At 53.3% G+C, this 19,191-nt stretch overlaps 1 protein-coding gene across 3 annotated transcripts; it reads right to left on the bottom strand.

Annotated features, from left to right (window-relative positions):
* Window positions 1–4,085: 4,085 nt before the first annotated feature.
* Window positions 4,086–18,275, bottom strand: VPS33A (VPS33A core subunit of CORVET and HOPS complexes). Of its 3 annotated transcripts, XM_040987060.1 has the most exons (13): window positions 18,151–18,272; window positions 17,250–17,315; window positions 15,749–15,876; window positions 15,003–15,189; window positions 13,806–13,922; window positions 13,030–13,204; window positions 12,756–12,946; window positions 9,920–10,046; window positions 9,188–9,255; window positions 8,514–8,651; window positions 6,783–6,920; window positions 6,306–6,474; window positions 4,086–4,751 (listed from the first exon to the last, which is right to left on the bottom strand). In XM_040987060.1, exons 1-13 carry the CDS (start codon window positions 18,250–18,252, stop codon window positions 4,570–4,572), a joined length of 1,788 nt encoding a protein of 595 aa, XP_040842994.1. In that variant the 5' UTR covers window positions 18,253–18,272; the 3' UTR covers window positions 4,086–4,569. The 3 variants fall into 3 exon arrangements, with proteins under 3 accessions (XP_040842994.1, XP_040842995.1, XP_040842996.1); XM_040987061.1 differs by lacking the exon at window positions 8,514–8,651 and having other exon boundaries at window positions 18,151–18,262; XM_040987062.1 differs by lacking the exons at window positions 9,920–10,046; window positions 12,756–12,946 and having other exon boundaries at window positions 18,151–18,275.
* Between the last annotated feature and the right edge of the window lie 916 nt (window positions 18,276–19,191).

Here is a 19,191-nt window from a genome sequence, read left to right on the forward strand (position 1 = left end):
CATGCCAGCCAGCTCCAGGGTGACCCCCCACGCCTGCCCCCCGCAGCGGTGTGGACCGCACGCACTTCTCGGTCTGGGCTCACCTCCCCTGCGCCCGGGCGCACCTGTCCCGGGACCTCCCTTTTAATCCCAGCTCCGGCAGAAGCAGGCGGCAAGCACCCCTCAGCTTGTTGGGCTACATTGCTGCCGGCCTGGGCTCCCGCTCGCAGCGTTGCACTCACTCGGTCAAGTTTGCGGGTCCTGCCCCGCGCTGCTCGCCTTCCTCTCCTGCACACTGCACGACTAGGTGTGGTCGACGGCCAATTACACCCAATTATTCCCCAGCTGCGCAGGCGATCACAGGCCGGGCGGGGCGCTGGCAACCCCGCCCTCCCGGGTGGCCACCGAGGCCCACGGGGCTCTGACAAGGCGGGCGGAGCAAGCAACGTGAGCCCGCGGGGTGGGCTGGAGGCCAACATTTCCATTTCTGACCAACTCCGGAGGGAGAGCAGTTCCACTGACTCAGGCCGGCCCAGCTACAGTGGGGGGCCGGGCGTCCTAAAACCGGGCGAGGGCGGGCAGGCCAGCTATCCGAGGCCCCATTCCAATTTACAAAGAGCTTAGCACTTCACAAGCTTACACAGGCACTGTCCCCGCGCGCCCAGTTGCGATGTGGGTTCCTCCGGCTAAGATTTCAACAAGAAAAGCACAAACTGTGTCACTGCCTATGTCGCCTGTTGTAGTCTTCTAATTATTAAAGGACAATCCTCCCCCCCGCCTTCCCCGACCTTTGCAAACAGCAGGCACTGTGGACATCAGCCCCCTTCATGAACATCATCATCCAGGGCCGATGGCCCCTTAATGCAATCCGGATCTCATTATCGGATCACTGGCTCTGCCCGGGCCTGGCTGGAAGCAGGCGCAGCATTAGCGGGCGGGCGGCTCAGGAAGCAGCCGGCAGTGACCGCTCCCCAGGGAGGCGGGGTGGAGGGGCTCAGAGGAAAGGGAGGCCGCCAACCCAGCCCTGTAGGAACACAGCCAGGCCGTTACTCGCAGTAAGCCCAGTTCTGCAGGACCTGGGGCAGCCTCCACTCACCTCCTGATTTGGGGTTCTTCACTTACAGCACGGTGGGTGACTGGGGTGGGGGGAAAACTGGAGCTAAGCAACATTACACTAGCTTTAGTTGTACCAACCTCCCATGGCTGCCTTTCCCTCCATTTGCCATCCGGTGAGATGCCCAGTCCTCTGCAGCGTGACCCCTCAATAGAGAGGGGACAGCACGAGTGACCCAAGGCCCCTCTTCCAGTCTTTGTTGACACCTCATCCATTTTAGGGATTTTAAAATATTGCTTCTTGGGGCCAGTGCTGTGGTGTGGCGAGTGATGCTGATAGCCTTCATGGACCTGGGTTCGAGTCCCAGCCTGGGAAAGCAGTGGGGCATGGCCCAAGTGCTTGGGCACCTGCACGCAGGTGGGTGAGCTGCAGCGGGCTCCTGGCCTCAATGGGAGGCAGCACTGTAGCGTTTACAGGCAATCCAGCAGATGGAACATCTTTCCCCATCTCTGTTTCTACTTCTGTCACTCTGCCTTTCAAATCTTTTAAAAACTTATTTCTTCTAGGACTCAACTCTCCTGAACACATTTTGACTTGGACTGCCATCACAACTGAGAGGCCTGCACGTTGGTGCTACTCCAGATGGGTGCTTGTTCTGTCCCGACTGCTCTGCCTGATCCAGCTCGCTAAGGTGCCTAGGCAAACAGCAGGGGATGGCCACTTGCCTGAGTCCCTGCCAGCCACCTGGAAACACAAGGGCTGCCAGGCTGCTGGCTTTGTCCTAGCTCAGGCCCGCTAGGGGCTGTGACAGCAGGTGGAAGATCTCCCTCTCTCCTTTTCTCTGTAACTCTGCTATTCAAATAAAGGGTTTTTTTTTTTTTTTGCTTTTTAAATGTGCAGTTGAGCAGACACAGATTGGCCTAATTACAAAGAGTTCATCTAGCACTAGTATGCAACGGAACTCACGTTACATCTCTCCAAAAACTGTTGTCTATTTGCTTTTTAAAGTTAGTTATTTTGGAAGAGTTACAGAGGGATTTGCCATCTGCTGGATCACTCCCCAAGTGGCCACAGCCACCACGGTGGGGCCAGGCTGAAGCTGGGAGCCAAGAGCTTCATCCAGGGCCCCACTCAGGAGTATATGAGCCATCTCGCTGCTTTCCCAGGCTGTCAGTAGGGAGCTGTAACGGAAGTGGAATAGCTGGACACGAACTGATGCCTTATGGGATGCAGTGTCCAGGCAGCAGTTCAAACCACCAAATCTAAACGTCGTTTTCTAAGAGTTCTGTATTTAACTTTCTCTTTTTTAACTATTACTCTGTCTTCTGCCACAATTACACCAGAGTTATAATGCTTATTTCACTGTTGGCTGAAATTTAAAACATGTAGTAAAACAAAGGCAATATAGACTTTGGTTCAAAGGACTGCAGGTGGAGCAGAGCTGTGTGCCTACCCAACTAGACAAAGGCCCAGACATTCCTGAGCAAGCAGAACGGTGCCACTCTCCGGCCCTTTCTCAGAAAGGGCACACTCGTTGGCGTCAAAGATCATTTCAAGAATTTAATGAACCTACACAAAGGTGCCTAGTATTTAATTATCTACTTGCTACTTACATTCAAATGAGGTAACTGATGGCAGGAAGTTTTCCACATGCAGCGTCTGAAGGAGCCCCAGGTGAGCGGGGGACACTGGAGTCCGTGACCGGCATCTGTTCACAGGGCAGAAACCCCAGGGGCCCAAGGGAGACTGAACTGACCGAGGGAAGGTGCGCTTCATGTCCACAGCAGCTCGGGCCGAGTATCAACTCACTTCCCTGGGAAAGCATGCATTTGAAAAAGGCTTTTCTAAAGAATGATTTTCCATTTGAGAGATGATTCCACATGTTCAAATCCTAAACGTCAAGGCCAAATGCCTTCCATGAGGAGCACATCATTTACATATTGCTACCACCACAGTTCACTTTTTTTTGTTAAAGATTTATTTTTATTGGAAAGGTGGATAGAGAGGAGAGAGAGGAAGATCTCTGTCTGATGTTCCTTCTCTCTGTCACTTCTCAAATAAATAAAGCTTAAAAACATGTTGAACTCCTTCACTCACAACATGCAGAGTGCTGGACACATCAGAAGTCCACCAATGAAAAAGGCAGAGAAGTTCTCACTTTGCACACTCCAGGATCCCATATGGGTGCCAGTTCGTGTCCCAATGGTCCCACTTCCCATCTAGCCTGTGGCCTGGGAAAGCAGTTGAAGATGGTCCAAGGCCTTGGGAGACCTGGAAGAAGCTCCTGGTTCCTGGCTTCAGATCAGTGTAGCTCTGGCCATTGCGATCACTTGGGGAGTGAATCATCGGATGGAAGATCTTCCTCTCTGTCTCTCCTCTCTGTATATCTGACTTTCCAGTAAAGATAAATAAATCTTTTTTTAAAAAGGCAGAAAATCCTCCTGCTGGTTACTAATTACCAGTAGAAAACATACTGGGAGTGATCAGTGACGTTATCCTTTAGGGACAAAGGGACTGACCACTGCTGCTGGAGACTGGGGCTTGGGCCATGATGCTGGCGGCATGGTGCCCTCCTTGCTGCCCTGCAAGCCTCCAGATCCCACTGTGGAGCAGGAGGGAGCGGATTCCAACCTCTCCATGGGCTCCCGTACCTGCTCTCCACCACAGCCCGGGTCTCCTGTGGGAGGGGAAGGAGCTGCAGCCATTGAACTCCAAGGTTGGAATGGAGGCATGCCCGGATAGGGGGTGGACACTAAATCGGGCTGAAATTCACTGAATAGAGGCTTACAAGCAAATGGACGTGAGAGCTCCAGGACAGAGGGGCCAGAGACTGCTGCAGAAATACGGGGTGAGGGGCGGGCGGTGACCAGGGAGGTGCGGCACAAGTCACCACTGTTCACGTTTGGACCAGCTGCATATTGGCCCAAGGACGGACATGGGAAAAAAAAAAAAAGACCTCACAAGGCCCCTTGCGCAGGGACACTAACACGCATGCAGGAAGCTGCTCTAGACAGCAGGACAGTCGGAGAGCTGCTCCCCTTGCATCTGGGGAAACACCGAACTACACAGAGAGCAGCCAAACTGCTCCACCCTCCTGCTCGGTGACATGACAGAGCCTGTGACAGCAGGCACACTGGCCGGTTCGAGGGGCGAGCGCTGCCTCGCCACCGCCTGGGCTCTGGCCCTGCACACACTGCTGCAGTGAGAAGCCTCTGGAATCGCGCCTCGTGCTCCAGGGCATGCAGTTCCCCTCTGCCGTCCTGCCTGGAGCCCTGGCCCAGCGTGCGGCCAAGGGGCTGTCCCTCACCACCCCATCCACCCTGAGTTTTCAGGTGCTGCCAGGGAGCATGCCAGGCTGGGAAAACACATAACCAGTTTTTCTTTTCTCCAGCCTGAGGCCTCCTGGTCTGTCTTCATCAGGTCAGGATGGCTGCGTGCTTGGGGAGGCCAGCCCCGCGGGGGTCCTGTCAGCGTCCCAGCCCTGAGCGACTTCGCCACCGCAGCAAGCACTTCTGCGGGAGGTCACCTCCAACGGCCTACAACGGGCTCTCCATGAGGGCCTCGAGCCAGCTGCTGCCATTCACGAGCTTTGTGGTGGCGATGACATACTCCGTGCCCCCGTCCTCCAGCTGCGAGAGGAACCGCAGGGCCGCGATCTCAGCAAAGGTCACACCCCCGAGGAAAAAGACCAGTGTCACTCGGTTTTCTCCAGGTTGACCTAAAATGGAAATGTTTCAGAATTAAAAGCCATTATCAGTGCTTCTCTTTCCACTTCTTTTAAAGATTTATTTTTATTATAAAGTCAGATATACAGAGAGGAAGAGAGATAGAAAGATTTTCCATCCACTGGTTCACTCCCCAAGTGGCCACAACAGCCAGAGCTGAGCCGATCAGAAGCCAGAGGCCAGAAGCTTCTTCCTAATCTCCACAGGTGCAATTCCAAGGTGTTGGCACTTCCTCCACTGCCACAAGCAGGGAGCTAGATGGGAAGCGGGACCACCAGGACACGAACCAGTGCCCATGTGGGATCCCAGTGTATACAAAGCAAGGACTTTACCTACTAGGCCACCACACCAGGCCCAACAAATAATTTTTTAAAAAACACTTTTACCATTGGTGCTGTCATCTGTGAAGGCAGCGGCCCACATGGGCGCTGGCTGCAGTCCCAGCTGCTCCCCTTCCAATCCAGTTCTCTGCTCACAGCCTGGGGAGGCAATGGAGGAACCCCCAGTTCTTGGACCCCTCAGACCCAGGTGAAGCTCTGGGCTGTGGCCTGACCAGTGCTAAAGCCATCGTGGAGTGAACCAGAAGACGGAAGGTCCTTCTCTCTATATAACTCTGATTTTCAAAATAAATATATATTTTTAGAAGATCTGTTATATTTTTATTTGAAAATCAGAGTTACACAGATGGAAAGATCTTCCATTCACTGGTTCTCTCTCCAAATGGTTACAACAGCCAGAACTGAGCCTACAGCAAGCTGGGAGCCCAGAGGCAGGAGTTTATTCCAGGTCTCCCACGTGGGTGCAGGTCTTGGGCCGTCCTCCACTGCTTTCCCAGGCCAAAAGCAGGGAGTTGGATGGGAAGCGGAGCTGCCGGGACACAAACTGGTGCTCTTATGAGGTGCTGGTGCCACGGGTAGAGACACTTTGTGACAGAACTGGCCTGAAAATAATATCTTTTAAAAATTCGGGCCCGGCGCGGTGGCGCAAGTGGTTAAAGGTCCTCGCCTTGCACGCCCGGGATCCCATATGGGCGCCGGTTCTGATCCCGGCAGCCCCGCTTCCCTTCCAGCTCCCTGCCTGTGGCCTGGGAAAGCAGTCGAGGACGGCCCAAAGCTTTGGGAACCTGCACCCGCGTGGGAGACCCGGAGGAGGCTCCTGGCTTCGGATCGGCATAGTATCGGCCCGTTGCGCTCACTTGGGGAGTGAATCATCGGACGGAAGATCTTCCTCTCTGTCTCTCCTCTCTGTATATCCGCCTTTCCAATAAAAAAATAATAAAAATAAATCTTTAAAAAAAAAAAAAAAAAAATTCACAAACACCAGAAACCATTTTTACCATCCATAAGAACCAAAAAGCCGTGTCTTGGTACTGACACTGGATTGGAAAAGGAGAAGCACTGGTGTTGATCTCAAGGCTTTGTCCACACAGGTGTCAGCTGAGGGAATGACACTTCCTGAGCGACATGCCTCAGTGCCTGAGTGACTCAGCCTTTTACAAGTGCACGTCGCACGGCCACCAGGCACACCCACGTCCCGTCCACACTCACGCTTCTTCTGCAGTCCTGTGGGCAGGGGCTGTCGTTCCTCGAAGTGGGGTCCCGGGAGCATGCGCAGGACCTCCTCAATGCTGCGCCAGCCGGGCCGCGAGAGCAGCTGGGCCAGCCGCACGCTGAGCGGCGCGTAGCCGCTGTACACGTAGGATATATCCGTGGGGTTCTGTGCAAGAAAAGAGAAACCTGTCAAGACAGAGCCTTAGGCCACCTGACCAAGCCGGGGGAAGTCCATGAGGATCTGATTTGTAGCTGCAGACAGACACAGGCGCACTCCCCAACACGCACACGCACGCAGCCCTTACAGAGCCGTCTGTCTCCTGCGGAGAGCCCAATGACACAGCATCTGAAGCACGCCTTTCTCAGCCACGCTGGGAACCAGCTGCAGAAGGCCTGGCAGCCATGCCGTGACACGACACGCGTCATCAGTCGGTGAGCAGTGACCGGAAGTGCTGACATGGCGGTCCGACTCACCTGCTCGTTGACGTCATCCATCCAGAGGCGCAGGGTTTTCCGGATGGTCGGGTAGTTGTTCCTGCCCCCGGTCTGCAGTTTCAGCAAGCCGGCCTTCTCCAGGTTGTGCAGGCTCAGCATGTGCTCGTAGCCGTAGGTCTGCAAGAGAAGGCGTTTGGCCTGGAGGTCAGATCAGATGCAGAGCGGAGCATTTCCAAGCAATCCATTTGTATCCCACAGTCCATTACCGGGGTCCAGCCTCGGCCGGCAGAGGAGCGAAACCTACCCAGGGCTGCCTGCCTCGCCATGACCCCAGACCTGGCTGCAGATGGGCATCCAATACTCCACAGGTCAGAACGGGTGGATCCAACCGGAGCAAGCATCAACTGAGCAAATTATAGCAGGTTCAGCTGCGGGCAGACGCCCTGCTCTCATGGGGAGAACTCACAGATGACTCTCACGGTCGGACTTTATCTCTGCCGCTAAACATAAAGCCAGCATCTGTCTGACACTTTCCACACGGGACGGGGCATGGTGCAAGGATGAGGATGTCCCCCGAGCAAGCCACCAGGAGGGAAATGAGGCCCACGGACAGGAAACGAGGCCCACGGACAGGAAATGAGGCCCACGGACAGGAAATGAGGCTGGACCACAGACAGGAAACGCTCAAGTTGTACTCCACGTGCTTCCACGTTATTTGAACTGTATATGGTAAGGCCACATCTTCTTTATGCAAATGGGAAAAAAGCCAAAACAAAACCAACTTTTTAAGCTTATCAATAATGAGCTTAACTAGGGGCTGGCACTGTGGCATAGTACACTAAACTGGCCACCATATCACGATGCCCATGTGAGTTCCAGGGCCACTTAGAGAGTGAGCCAGCAGACCGAAGATCTTCTCTCTTTCTCCTTCTGTCTGTGTATCTGCCTTTCCAATCTTAAAAAAAATTTACTTTATTTTTATTGCGAAATCAGATATACAGAGAGGAAGAGAGACAGAGAGGAAGATCTTTTGTCCATCAATTCACTCTCCAAGTAACTGCAACGGCCAGAGCTACACCAATCTGAAGCCAGGAGCCAGGAGCCTCTTCCAGGTCTCCCATCCAGGTGCAGGGTCCCAAATATTTGGGCCATCCTCGGCTACTTTCCCAGGCCACAAGCAGGGTGCTGGATGGGAAGTGGAGCCGCCGGGACTAGAAGTGGCGCTCATATGGATCTTGGCACAAGTAAGGTGAGGACTTGAGCTGCTAGACTAATGCGCTGGGCCCCCAAATAAAATAAATCTGAAAAAAAAGGAAGAAAGAACTGTGGGCTTTTCCCGTTATAAAGTAACGCTGACTTAAGTCACCCTGGAAGGGATGCTGCCAGAAATGTGCAAACAGCTCTCTCCCCATCTCCCAAGCTCGCAGGCGGGAGCACGGGGACCAGACCTAAGTCGCCTGGGACCGTGCGCTGGTGCTGTCACTGACAAGCTGGGTGGCCCTGTGTGACCAAACAAGCCCATGCCTCCGTTTCTTCCCCATGAAATGGGGACTGTCAGCAGTATGCAACTTGAAGGGTGTTGTGAGGGTTAATTAGAGGTGCAGGAACAGCCTTTCCCCGGAGAGCTCGACTCGGTCACTGTCATCAACGCTGTTACAACAATCTCCGGGCTGTCACTGACAGTGGCAGCAACACAACATCACAGCAGTCTGCTGAAGATTTCTTTCTCAATATGCTCTCCTTCTTGGCAAGTTAATAATTTACACTGACCTGGAGAATTTCTCGTTTGTAATAATCCAGAACTTTCTGTTTGAGCCCACTGTTGCACACGGACTGGAGGCAAATCAGCCTTAACACCTTGATCAGCGGGTGCTTCTGGGCAATACAGTCCTCGATGTAACTGTTCACCTGGAAGTGAGAAAAGTATTTTTGAGTTGAATAATCTGATGTTTATTCATTTCCAAAGCTGTGCGTAGGAGATGTGGGGGAGCCTGGCTCACCACCCCCCCAGCCGACAAGACGCCACCCCGGGGGGAACACAGGAGCTCGGGGTAGTGGCTCCACGGTCAACTCCAAGGCTGGTCTGTGGACAACCTCCTGCAAGGCTGCCGCACAGCGGGGTGTGGGCAGCTCTGTCCACCTCAGGGAGAGCCAGCCACGGGCTCAGCACAGAGTAACAGCAATATTTTTAGAAGTCAGAATTTTCATAAGTTGCGATGTAAACTTTACACGTATCCATGACAGCCCTCAATGGCTAAGGCTCATCTCACACGTGCTGCAGAAGGCATCTTACAGAGAGGACCTGCCACTTACCAAATGTGCATTTTCACATTTTAGATTTTCTCCTAAAGATATTTATGCAAGACACGGGAGCCACAGTTCTCTCTGGCTGTGTATGTTGGATAAACATAAGCAACGGTAGAACAGCTTCAGCGTCTACATACCTTATCGGTGTCGATTCCAGACATAAACTCCTGTTCCACTGTTAATTTATCAAAGAAATCTTCAGAAGCTACAATGTAACAAGCAAGATTTTAACACAGAAATGAAATGTTGACTTATTTGGGTCATTTGCTTTATACACAGAGCACAATTACAAAATAAGATGTGCAGAAAGAAAGCAAGCCAAAGTCCAGACCCTTCCCAGAGAGAATCTTCGAAGAAACACGGAAAGTCCTGGCCGTCCGAACTGCTGACTGCAGCTCGCCAAAGTTGTGCTGGGGACGGCGGCACAGCGCTCAGCGTCACGCAGGAAAGCCCCCTCCCAGGAGCGTGTCAGCTCACCGCCACCCCAGTCCAGGTCCAACTCCCTCCACTTCTGCTCAGCTGGGGACAGGGCCTGCCAGCACTATGTCATCTAAATCTGACACGGCCCCTAGCTCAGCCTTGCTAGCCCCTGTTCTGATGGACAAATGCGTGGGACGCCCCTTCAAAAGACTCAATCTGTGGTCCCGCACTGAGAGCTGTCAAGCAGGGAAGCGCAAGGGGAAATCTATATCCCAAAGATGGGAATGGTCATTAACGAAAAAAGCTGACATCAGTGCAAAAGGGGCAAGCTTTCTTTTTCATACCCCTCCCCCCGGAACAACCTTCACCATGAAGATGTGTGCCATTCCCTAACACCGCAAGTCAGGCAGACCTCCCGGCAAGGACTGTGGTGGGCACAGGGCACTCACTGGTGATGTCCTTGATCAGCTCGGCAATGGACGTGTGGTTGGCCAGGGAGCCTCTGGCTGCCTGCATGTGTGGCAGCTGGGAAACAAACTGCTTGATTTCCCCCACGGTCTTGGCGTTGTGTCGCTCCTGAGAATGGCACATGGGCACAGCTGTCACACAGGCCTGAGGTTTTTATTTTTTTAAGATTCATTTCAAAGTCAGAATTACAGGGAGAGAGAGGGAGAGACTGAGAGAAATTCTAGCCCCTGGTTCACCCAGGAACAGCCAGGGCTGGGGCAGCTCAAGTCAGGAGCCTGGAACTCGATGTGGGTCTCCGAGGTGGGTTACAGTGACCCACGCACTTGGCCACCCTCCAGGGCTCTCCCAGGCACACGTGCAGGGAGCTGGATGGGAAGGGGAGTGGCCGGGCATTGAGTCAGAGCCCAGAGAGAACGCCAGTATACAGGTGGCAGCTTAACGCCCTGTACCACAACACTGACACAGACATGTCACTATTTTTCTCTAATTTCCATGTTCTTGCTTTTTTAAAAAGATTTCACTTGAAAGTCAGAGTTACAGCTTTCAAAAAACTCCCAATGTATGTTTCCAGTCTAAATATCCAGTCAGTCATGTTGCTGAATCCCCATGTTTTAAACAAAAGCTTAAAAACCAATGAACCGAGAATGGGCAAGTGGAGGCAGGAAGGTGCTAACGAAGCAGGGACTTCAGAGCTCCAGGCTGCGGGATGCGATCCCATCACCTACCCCTGGCACTGCCACGCTGGCTGAACCCGGCTCTCACCATGAGCCCAGGCCTTTACCCAGCATCCGCTATTTATAGCACAGCTGGCTTCCTTTTGGGCAAGGGAGCAAGTAATGTAAAATAAGCTACAACAAGCTGCAAACCGCAAATACCCATGCCCTACCCCTCTCCAAACTGCAGACAAACCCGGCCCGACACCTTTCGTCACGGGTCTGGGACAAGGCGCACAGAGAACGAAGAGGTGGCGGCCACTGACTGGTGCTGAAGGTGACGCCAAAGGGCCAGTGCGGTGGCACAGCACAGCAGGCCGCCCTTTGGAGGCATCCTTGTCCTGCACGGGCGTTCCTGTTCAAACCATGGCCTCGTGCTTTCTGCCAACGCCTGTGGGAAACGGCAGGCGATGGCTGCAGTACGTGGGTCCCCAGCACCCACGCAGATCACAGTGGAGTTCCGGATCCTGCCCACTTGTGGTGGGCATTTGGGGAGTGCCAGATGGAAGATCCCTCTCTCCCTCCCTGTCACTGCATCGCCCTACCTTTCAAGTGTGATAAAAGGGCAGAAAGCGTGGCCCCGCTGGCTGGGCTGGCATTCATAGTGGATGCCCGTTCACGAATGGGAGTGCCTGGTTTCAGTCCCAATTATTCTGTAAGATTTTCATTAATTAGTGTGTTTCCCTGAAAGGTTGACTAACACAGAGTGAGAACACGGAGCTGTTGGTTCACTTTCCAAACAGCCAAGGAAGACAAGCCCTGGCCGGCTGAACCAGAAGCCAGGAGTGCCATCCATGTGGTGAAGAGGGGCCCAAGAACTCGGGCAGTCACCTACTCCCTCTCCAGGCACACTAGTAGGAAGCTGGATGGGAAGTGGAGCAACTGAACTCACACTAGTCCTTGGGAAGCCGGCAGCATGAGCAGCAGCCTGCTGACAGGCCAGGAGGAAGCAGGTGAGGCGCCAACGGCCACCAGGGGAAGACCTGAAAGGAATCCATGGCTCCTGACTCAACCTGGCCTATCCTTGGCTACTGTGGACATCTAGGGAGTAAATGAAAGATCTCTGCCACTCTACCCTTCAAATTAGCAAATCAATTGAAAAAATCTGATTTCCGGTACCTGCCATCCACACCAGAGTAACTGGTGAGAATCCCCAGTTTTCGTTTTTTCTTCTTTTTTAAAGATTTATTTATTTTTACTGGAAAGGCAGATCAGACTTATGGGGAAAAGAAGCGAAAAAGAAGAAAAATCTTCCTTCTGTTGACTCAGTCTCAAGTGGCTAAAATATTCAGAGCTGAGCTGATGCAAAGCCAGGAGCCAGGAGCTTCCTTTAGGTCTCCTACATACGCACAGGGTCCCAAGCCCTTGAACCATCTTCCGCTGGTCAGAAGCCACGAGCTGGATGGAGCATCAGGGACACAAACCGGTACATATATGGGATCCCACCACTTACAAGGTGAGGATTCAGCCACTAAGCCATCTCGCCGGCACCAGCTCTAACTCAGAACCTTAGCTTCCTGCTGACACATGTGGGGGATGGTGATGGTGGCTGGCACAGCTACCTGACTAGGTTTTTACTAACCGCAAGAGATGTGCCCTGGGCTCCTGGCTCCCAGCTCCCGCGCCAACCACTGCAGGCATCTAAGGAGTGCATCAGCACACGTGAGTCTTGCCTCTTTCTAGCTCTGTCTCTCAAATAAACCCAAAGAAAGCCTTGGGGCCGGTGTTGTGGTGTAGCAGGTCAAGTTGCTGTTTATGAAGCCTGTGTTCCTTGCGGTACCGGCTCATGTCCTCACTGCTCTAGTTCCGATCCAGGTCCTTGATGGCTCGGGAAAAGCAGTGGAAGATGGCTCCAGTGCTTGGGATCCCACCACCCACGTACAAGGCCAAGATGAAGCTCCCGGCTTCAGTCTCACCAAGCACTGGCTATCTGGACAATGAACCAGTAGATGGAGCCTCTCTGTCTCTCCCTCTGTAACTGACTTTCAAAATCAATCAACCAATCCTGGGGAAAAAAGATTTATTTAAAAATAAAAGACAGAAACACTTGGGGCCTCCCCCCGCCACCCCTGGCCACTCGGGCTCCGCCAGCGGCCCGCCTCACCTCGAACGCCGCGGAGATGATCTTGGCCTTCTTGCTGAGCACAGAGCCCACGGCGTTGAAGTTCTTGTCCCGGATCTCCGCGTAGAGCTCCTCGGCCGAGTTCAGCTGCAGCTTCTTCGCTTCGGCGGGCAGCTCCTTCCCGTCGCCCTGTTTCTTGGGAGCAAATTTCTCAGGGGGCAACTTCACATAACCTGGCAACAAGAGGGAGAGGACGCACCTGTCATTAAAGTGCCCAGCCCCAGACAAAGTGTGGCCTGGCAAGGGCCCCACTTACTGTTCTGAATGCCGTAGAGCTCATCAATGAGGCCTTCGTACGTCAGCTGAGTGGCAAGAGGCGTCAGCAAGTCCACATTACGATCCAGCAACAGGAGGTTATCAAAAACAGGAAACACTGAATTCTGGCTTCCTGTGAATTCTCTCTTCATTCGAATCATCATGTTGGCCACTTGCTGGAAAGTGAACACGGGATCACACAGGGCCCTTCCGGGGACTAGCAGACTTCAGAACTGAACCAAAAACAGGAAGATAATTGAGGGAACCTCAAGGGCGATCGCTGTGGGAGAGCGAGATGGGCAAGAAGGCAGCTGGCACGCAGGAGTGCCTGTTGCTGGCCTCTGCCCCAGCAGCCCAGCAGGACTCCTGAAGCTGCTGCAGTCTGCCCACTGCTGACACAAGAGCTCCTTCTGCGTGTGCGTCCCCTGGAAGGCACCAGGTTCAGCTCACACTGCCCGCTGCCTGGTCCCCCCAGCACCTATGTCTCCCAGCAGGGCACTTGACCCATCGCTGCATTCAGGACACTTCAGTGCTACACTTGGGACTGTACTGAACAGCAGAATCAAAAAGCACAGCCACGTGGGACATCGGTTCAGGGACTGGTGTGTGACACGGCAATTTATCTCTTCCCTCACTCCCTGCCAGGCTGGCCACCAAGCCCCAAAACACTGACACAGGGCTGTGAGTTCACCTTGGTGAGAAGCACACGGCGTGTGTGCACGCATGTATATGCATGTCCGTCACGCGAGCTCCCCACTCTGCCCTCCTGGCGCTCACCCGTGCGCATTCGCCTTTCCCGAAGATCTGGGGGATGGTTCCGTACAGGGCCTGCAGCGTCATCAGCCCCTTGGCCGCGTGGTACAGGCTTGTCTGGTCGCCGTCCAGGTAGCACTCCTGTGGGCATGGACAGAGGCCAGTCACAGGCTGGGGCCAGCCACACACCTCCATTTTCTCTCTGTCCTGTTTTGCTAGGGAAGCTGGGGACCCAAGCGCCTTTTGAAAGTTGTTGGCCAGGGTTCAGGATGATGTGATGGGTGTGATAAAGAAATTACAGGAACCGCTGTAATGGAATGGCAGGAACAAGCTGGAGGAGTCACCTTGCATGAATCTTGAAAACATCATGCTAAGTGAAAGAAGCCAGACACAAAAACCACATGATAGGATTCCAACTGAAGGTTCCAGAAGCAGCAAGCGCACTCAGACTGAAGTGCATGAGTGATGGCCAGGGTGGAGGAGGGAAACATGAGAACAGACAAGCAGTCCAAGTGATTAAATTGTCCCAAGGCCACTCGGTGGGGACAACTGCCCAACTCTGCGACCACACTGATCACTGCTGAGCAGTACTCTTGCAAGGAAGGCAGCTTATGCTATGTGAAACTCAACAAAGCTATCATTCAAATATGTAACTACTTTTAAATGGACAATGCTTACTTATAAAACACATTAAAAATTGACATCTAGACTATAGACTGGGAGAAGATATTTACAGCTTTTATAACCCCAAATGATTAGTGTTCAAAATAAATAAAGCATTCTTGGGGCCAATGCTGTGGCACAGGGGGTTAAGCTGCTGGCATCCCATGTCAGAGTGCCAGTTCAAGACCGAGCCCCTCTGCTTTGATCCAATGTCCTGCTGGGAACACACACTCTTGAGTCCCTGCCTCTTACACAGGAGACCCCGATGAAGCTCCTGCTTCCCGGCTTCAGGGGGCTCAGTCTCAACTCTAGCCACCACTGGGGAGTGAACCAGGGGGTGGAACATCTCTCTCTCTCTAACTCTCTGTGTCACTTGGCCTTTCAAATAAACAAACAAAAAATACTTGTCAAAAAAGAAAAAAATGGGCAAGTAAATGAACAAGTGATTGTTCAGGCAATCTGACCACGAATAAGAAATGAGCCAAGGGCCCCTCGCCCATCAGCACAAGGCGGACAGGTCCCAGCTGCCGGCCTGGCAGGCAGGGACTAGGCACTTACTCTGAAGGCCCCCTCCGACTCCATGGACAGGAGGTCCCCGTCGAACGGGATGAGATCCAGGCTGTACTCCTCCCGGTGGATAAAGGAGCCTAGGACGCCCAGGTCCTTCAGCCGCTGCTCGCACAGCAGGCTACGGCGGGGCACAAACAGGATGTGGAAGTCTCTGGCAGGGCCACGCCGGTCCTCACTGCAAAGGAGACATCTTCAGAGTCTGAAGCTCCTAACGTCCACGGCCACGCACGCAGCTGGCACTCCCTGAGACCGGATGGGCAGACCATTGCCTACCGACTCTCAGACCCAAACTACAGCAGCTGCGTGCCACACCTCTGCCCCAGACCCCAAGCAGGGCAGCAGCAACAAGCCACAGCCCACATTTGGTGGGCAGCATCTTCCAGCACCGTTAAACCCCCTGTGACTTCCCGAAAGCAAAACGGTCCTCCTCACGCGGGCCAGGACTCGCCCCGACAAGGAGTGTCGGGGAACAGTCCGAAGGCTTTCATGACGTGAGGGGCTCCATCGACTACCACAAGTGCAGAGTCAGAGCCAGCTTCCTCTGAAGAGGATGCTCTATGAAATTTTAATCAGCTCTTATTTTGCTTAGGCAATTCAAGCACAATATCATGAAATATATATTGCGAAATAACCATTAGAGGTTTTGTTTTGATTGATAGGAGTTCAACTTTCTAGCTCAGGACATTAACACTATTCTTAGCAGCAATCCAGCGTCTCCGGGGCTGCAGGGATACCTGAGCACGTTGTCAGCAATTATGTCCATCAGCTCGAGCCGCGGTCTGACAAAGAAAATAATGTTCTTCACATCAGCTGCCGGCAGGCGGCTTCCCTTGAGGGTGAACATTTTTTCCACTTCATGTTCCTAGGGAAACAAGAAAAAAAGATGAACCCAAATCCAAACCATGCTGAGGCCGCATCTGCTGACTCACAAACTACACACACACACGTTAGCACTTGATTGATTAAAATTTAGATTCCCCAAAACCAAATATGAGGCCGCTTTCAAAGTTTACGGAAAGTGCGATTAGAAGCCGAGATCAGAAGTGCGTGTGTACACACGGTCCTTGATATGGCACGGCTGGTGAAGCCACTCCTGTGACGCTGGCACTGCACGCCAGGGCAGCAGCTGGAGTCTTCCCTGCTCTGCTTGCGATCTGGCTCCCTGCTGGTGTGCCTGGGAAAGCAGCAGATAGCGGCCCAAGTGCTCATGCACCTGTCAGCCCTGTGGGCGCAGTTTCAGCCTCCTGGCTATTGGTAGCCGTTTGGAAAATGAAAAAATGAATAGAAGATCTCTTCTCGGTCTCTCTGCCTTTGACACTAATAAAATCTTGAAAACAGCTTATAAAAAACTGCATATTGGGCCCAGCGTGGTGGCCTAGCAGCTAAAGACCTCACCTTGAACGCACCGGTTCTAATCCCGGCAGCTCCACTTTCCCTCCAGATCCCTGCTTGTGGCCTGAGAAAGCAGTCGAGGACTGCCTAAAGCCTTGGGATCCTGCAACTGCTTTGGAGATCCTGAAGAGGCTCTTGGCTCCTGGCTCCAGATCAGCTCAGCTCTGGCTGTTGAGGCCACTTGGAGAGTGAAACAAGATATGCAAGATCTTTCTTTCTGTATCTCCTTCTCTGTGTAAGTCTGCCTTTCCAACAAAAATACATAAATCCTTTTAAAGATTTTTTCTTGCACCAAGATAAATCTTTTCTTTTTTTTTTTTGAAATTTCTCTTTACATGAATTTCTGAAGTGCCCCATACCTGAAAGATAAAATGTCTAGATAATGCCACTATCTTTGCACCAGCGTTCAAATGACTGTCATGTAGCAAGCTATCAGACACTGAGTAGTGGTCATAGACTAGCACGTCAGGACCAGCACACACCACTGAACACAGAATGCTAGTTGCGCCCGAGTGGTGGTGCTTTTGCTTATTCTCCGAGAGGCAGAGTCCCCCCAGCCAGTTTACTCCCCAGGCACCTGCGATGGCTGGTCAGCAGCCAGCTCCCCAGAGCGTGCACAAACCAAGCTCCTTGCAGCACCACCACTGCCCACCAGGGCCCACAAGCTCAGGGGCAGAGCTGAGGACTGAACGCAGGCGCCCTGACAGGGGACGCATGTGTGTTAACTGCTAGGTCAAAAGCTTGCCCCAGCCAGCGTTTACACAGACCCAACAGCTTTGCCACCCATGGACTCTGCAAAGGCAGAGTTACTAAACCCGGAACAAGCCCCAGACGCCCGTTTACCTTCAGCAGGGAGTACTGGGCAATCAGGCCAAAAGGTCCAGTCAGATATTCATCCCAAACTATTGCCTAGAAAGGAGAGAAGCGTTATCTTGTTACAGCTCATCTCAGTAATTTCAACATCAAAGGAAAACAGCAGCTGGGCACTAGGAGGGACGTTTCCTCCAAATCCCGGGTCACAAAGGCGAACTTGGCTCTGCTCGCCAAAGAGAAGCAGCAGCAGAACAGGCAACGCCACTGCAGGTTCGAGGTAAGAATGAATCCCTGTTCCTAACAGGAAGAAGTGCGAGCTGGCTGCACATCTATGTCACGGCATTATCTCACAGAACTGTGTGGAAAAGTGACATTCACGCAAAACTGGACATCTTAATTGGACAGGAAATCCTAAATATCCAAGAAACAGCTGTAAACTAAGGCTGGGTTCCTGGACGCTGTGTTCAAGTACTCTCAGACGTAGTAAACTGCAAGATTGTTGGGACCCTGACACCCACACATCCATGATCTGTAGACGTCTGTAGCACTGTACCCCACGGCCAGGGCCCCGAGCACCCCATCAACCTCTCTCATTCACATTCTCTCCACACCGGCTCCGTTACAGCTCAGGTGGCTGGTTCTCTGCCCAGTGGTACCGCCAGGTGCTTAGGGAGCCTGGGAAACCCCAAAGAACGGCGAGGAGTCGCCGCTGACCCCCGGCCCCCTCCTCGGCGTGCACAGCAGGTGGCCGAGTGTTGGCGTTTCACAGGAACCTGGGGGGCCGACGTGTCGCCCAGGCGCTGCCTCCGTCCCCTCCGCCTGCCTCGGGGCGCGGGGAGGCCGCTGGAGTTCCCTTAGCGGCTGACGTCCGGGGACCGCCAAGGCCGGACCGAGGGCGGTGTCGCTGCCTCCGGTCCCTCCGGTCCCTCACCTTGCTTCCCGCGCACTTGTCCAGGAACTCGCGCAACTCGCGGCGCACTGCCTCACGCAGCACATTGAGGTTCACTCGCCCGTAGGACAGGTGTGCCGCCATCTTACCGCACCGCCCCCTTTCCCCTCGCGATTCAGCCGGGTCGGCTCCTCAGCCCCTAGGCCCGCCCAGACCACGGATGGGGTCATGTGATCGTGCGTTCACGTGACCTGAGCCGCCGACGCAAGCACGCACAAACCCGGAAGTTCCAATGGATTCGTCGAGTTCTGCAAAGGGAATTTAAAGTTGAAATTGTGCTCACGTGTCCCGTCCAAAAATCGCGATGGTGTTCTGGTATAAAGCGTCATTTAAATGAAAATCGTTTAAATTCTGTTCATCAGACGGTGCTGAACGTTTATGAGCTAAGGTTTTACGGTCCAGGGCCGGGGCACAGCTGACAGGACAGTGATGCCGAGCCTGCGTGTGAAAAGTGGCCAGCTGGGACGGAGAGGGTGGAATATGCCGGAACAGGTTCATTCGTGGGGTGTTGGGCCCAATGCCACGTGGGGAGTCTGGGAAACGATGGGGTGGGGGAGGGAGTCTCCATGTCACCGCAAACGTGTGGATCCCAAGATGACATGCCTTCTGGGTCGTCCTACCACCCGCGGGAACCCACGCAGAGCTCAGCAGGAAGTGGGGTGCACTGGGCACCAAGACGGACCGGGAGGCGCCCGGGGTCCCCCCCCACTGCAGCTGGCCTGCCTCCAACATTGATCTTTACAATGTATTCCTGCGTGGTCGCTCATCCGTACAACACGGGAAATGTCACGGATTGACAAGCGCTGGCTGCCAAGCGACACCGTTTGGTGCCACTTATTTTTGGCGTGGGATGGTGGGTAACAACGTTATGGGTTTATTTCATCCCGAGTAGGTCACCCATCACTTTGATACAACTTATTTCTAAAAGGCTGTTTAGCAGCAAGATCGCTATTTGGGTCTATGAAGTTTGCATATTTTATTTTTTTTAAAGATTTATTTTTATTATTTTCCCATTGGAAAGGC

This window comes from Ochotona curzoniae, unplaced genomic scaffold (assembly GCF_017591425.1).
Source record: "Ochotona curzoniae isolate NIBS_2020 unplaced genomic scaffold, NIBS_Ocur_1.0 contig_46, whole genome shotgun sequence".
In the NCBI taxonomy this organism is placed as follows: domain Eukaryota; kingdom Metazoa; phylum Chordata; class Mammalia; order Lagomorpha; family Ochotonidae; genus Ochotona; species Ochotona curzoniae.

What these genes read in the sequence shown, in the direction of transcription:
- VPS33A (XM_040987060.1), bottom strand. Translation starts at nt 18,252, where the DNA reads ATGGCGGCACACCTGTCCTACGGGCGAGTGAACCTCAATGTGCTGCGT. An exon ending in CCCAGTACTCCCTGCTGAAG is followed by an intron (nt 15,877 to 17,249) that starts GTAAACGGGCGT and finishes TTGTTTCCCTAG; the next exon opens with GAACATGAAGTGGAAAAAAT. An exon ending in TCATCTCCGCGGCGTTCGAG is followed by an intron (nt 10,047 to 12,755) that starts GTGAGGCGGGCC and finishes TGCCATTCTCAG; the next exon opens with GAGCGACACAACGCCAAGAC.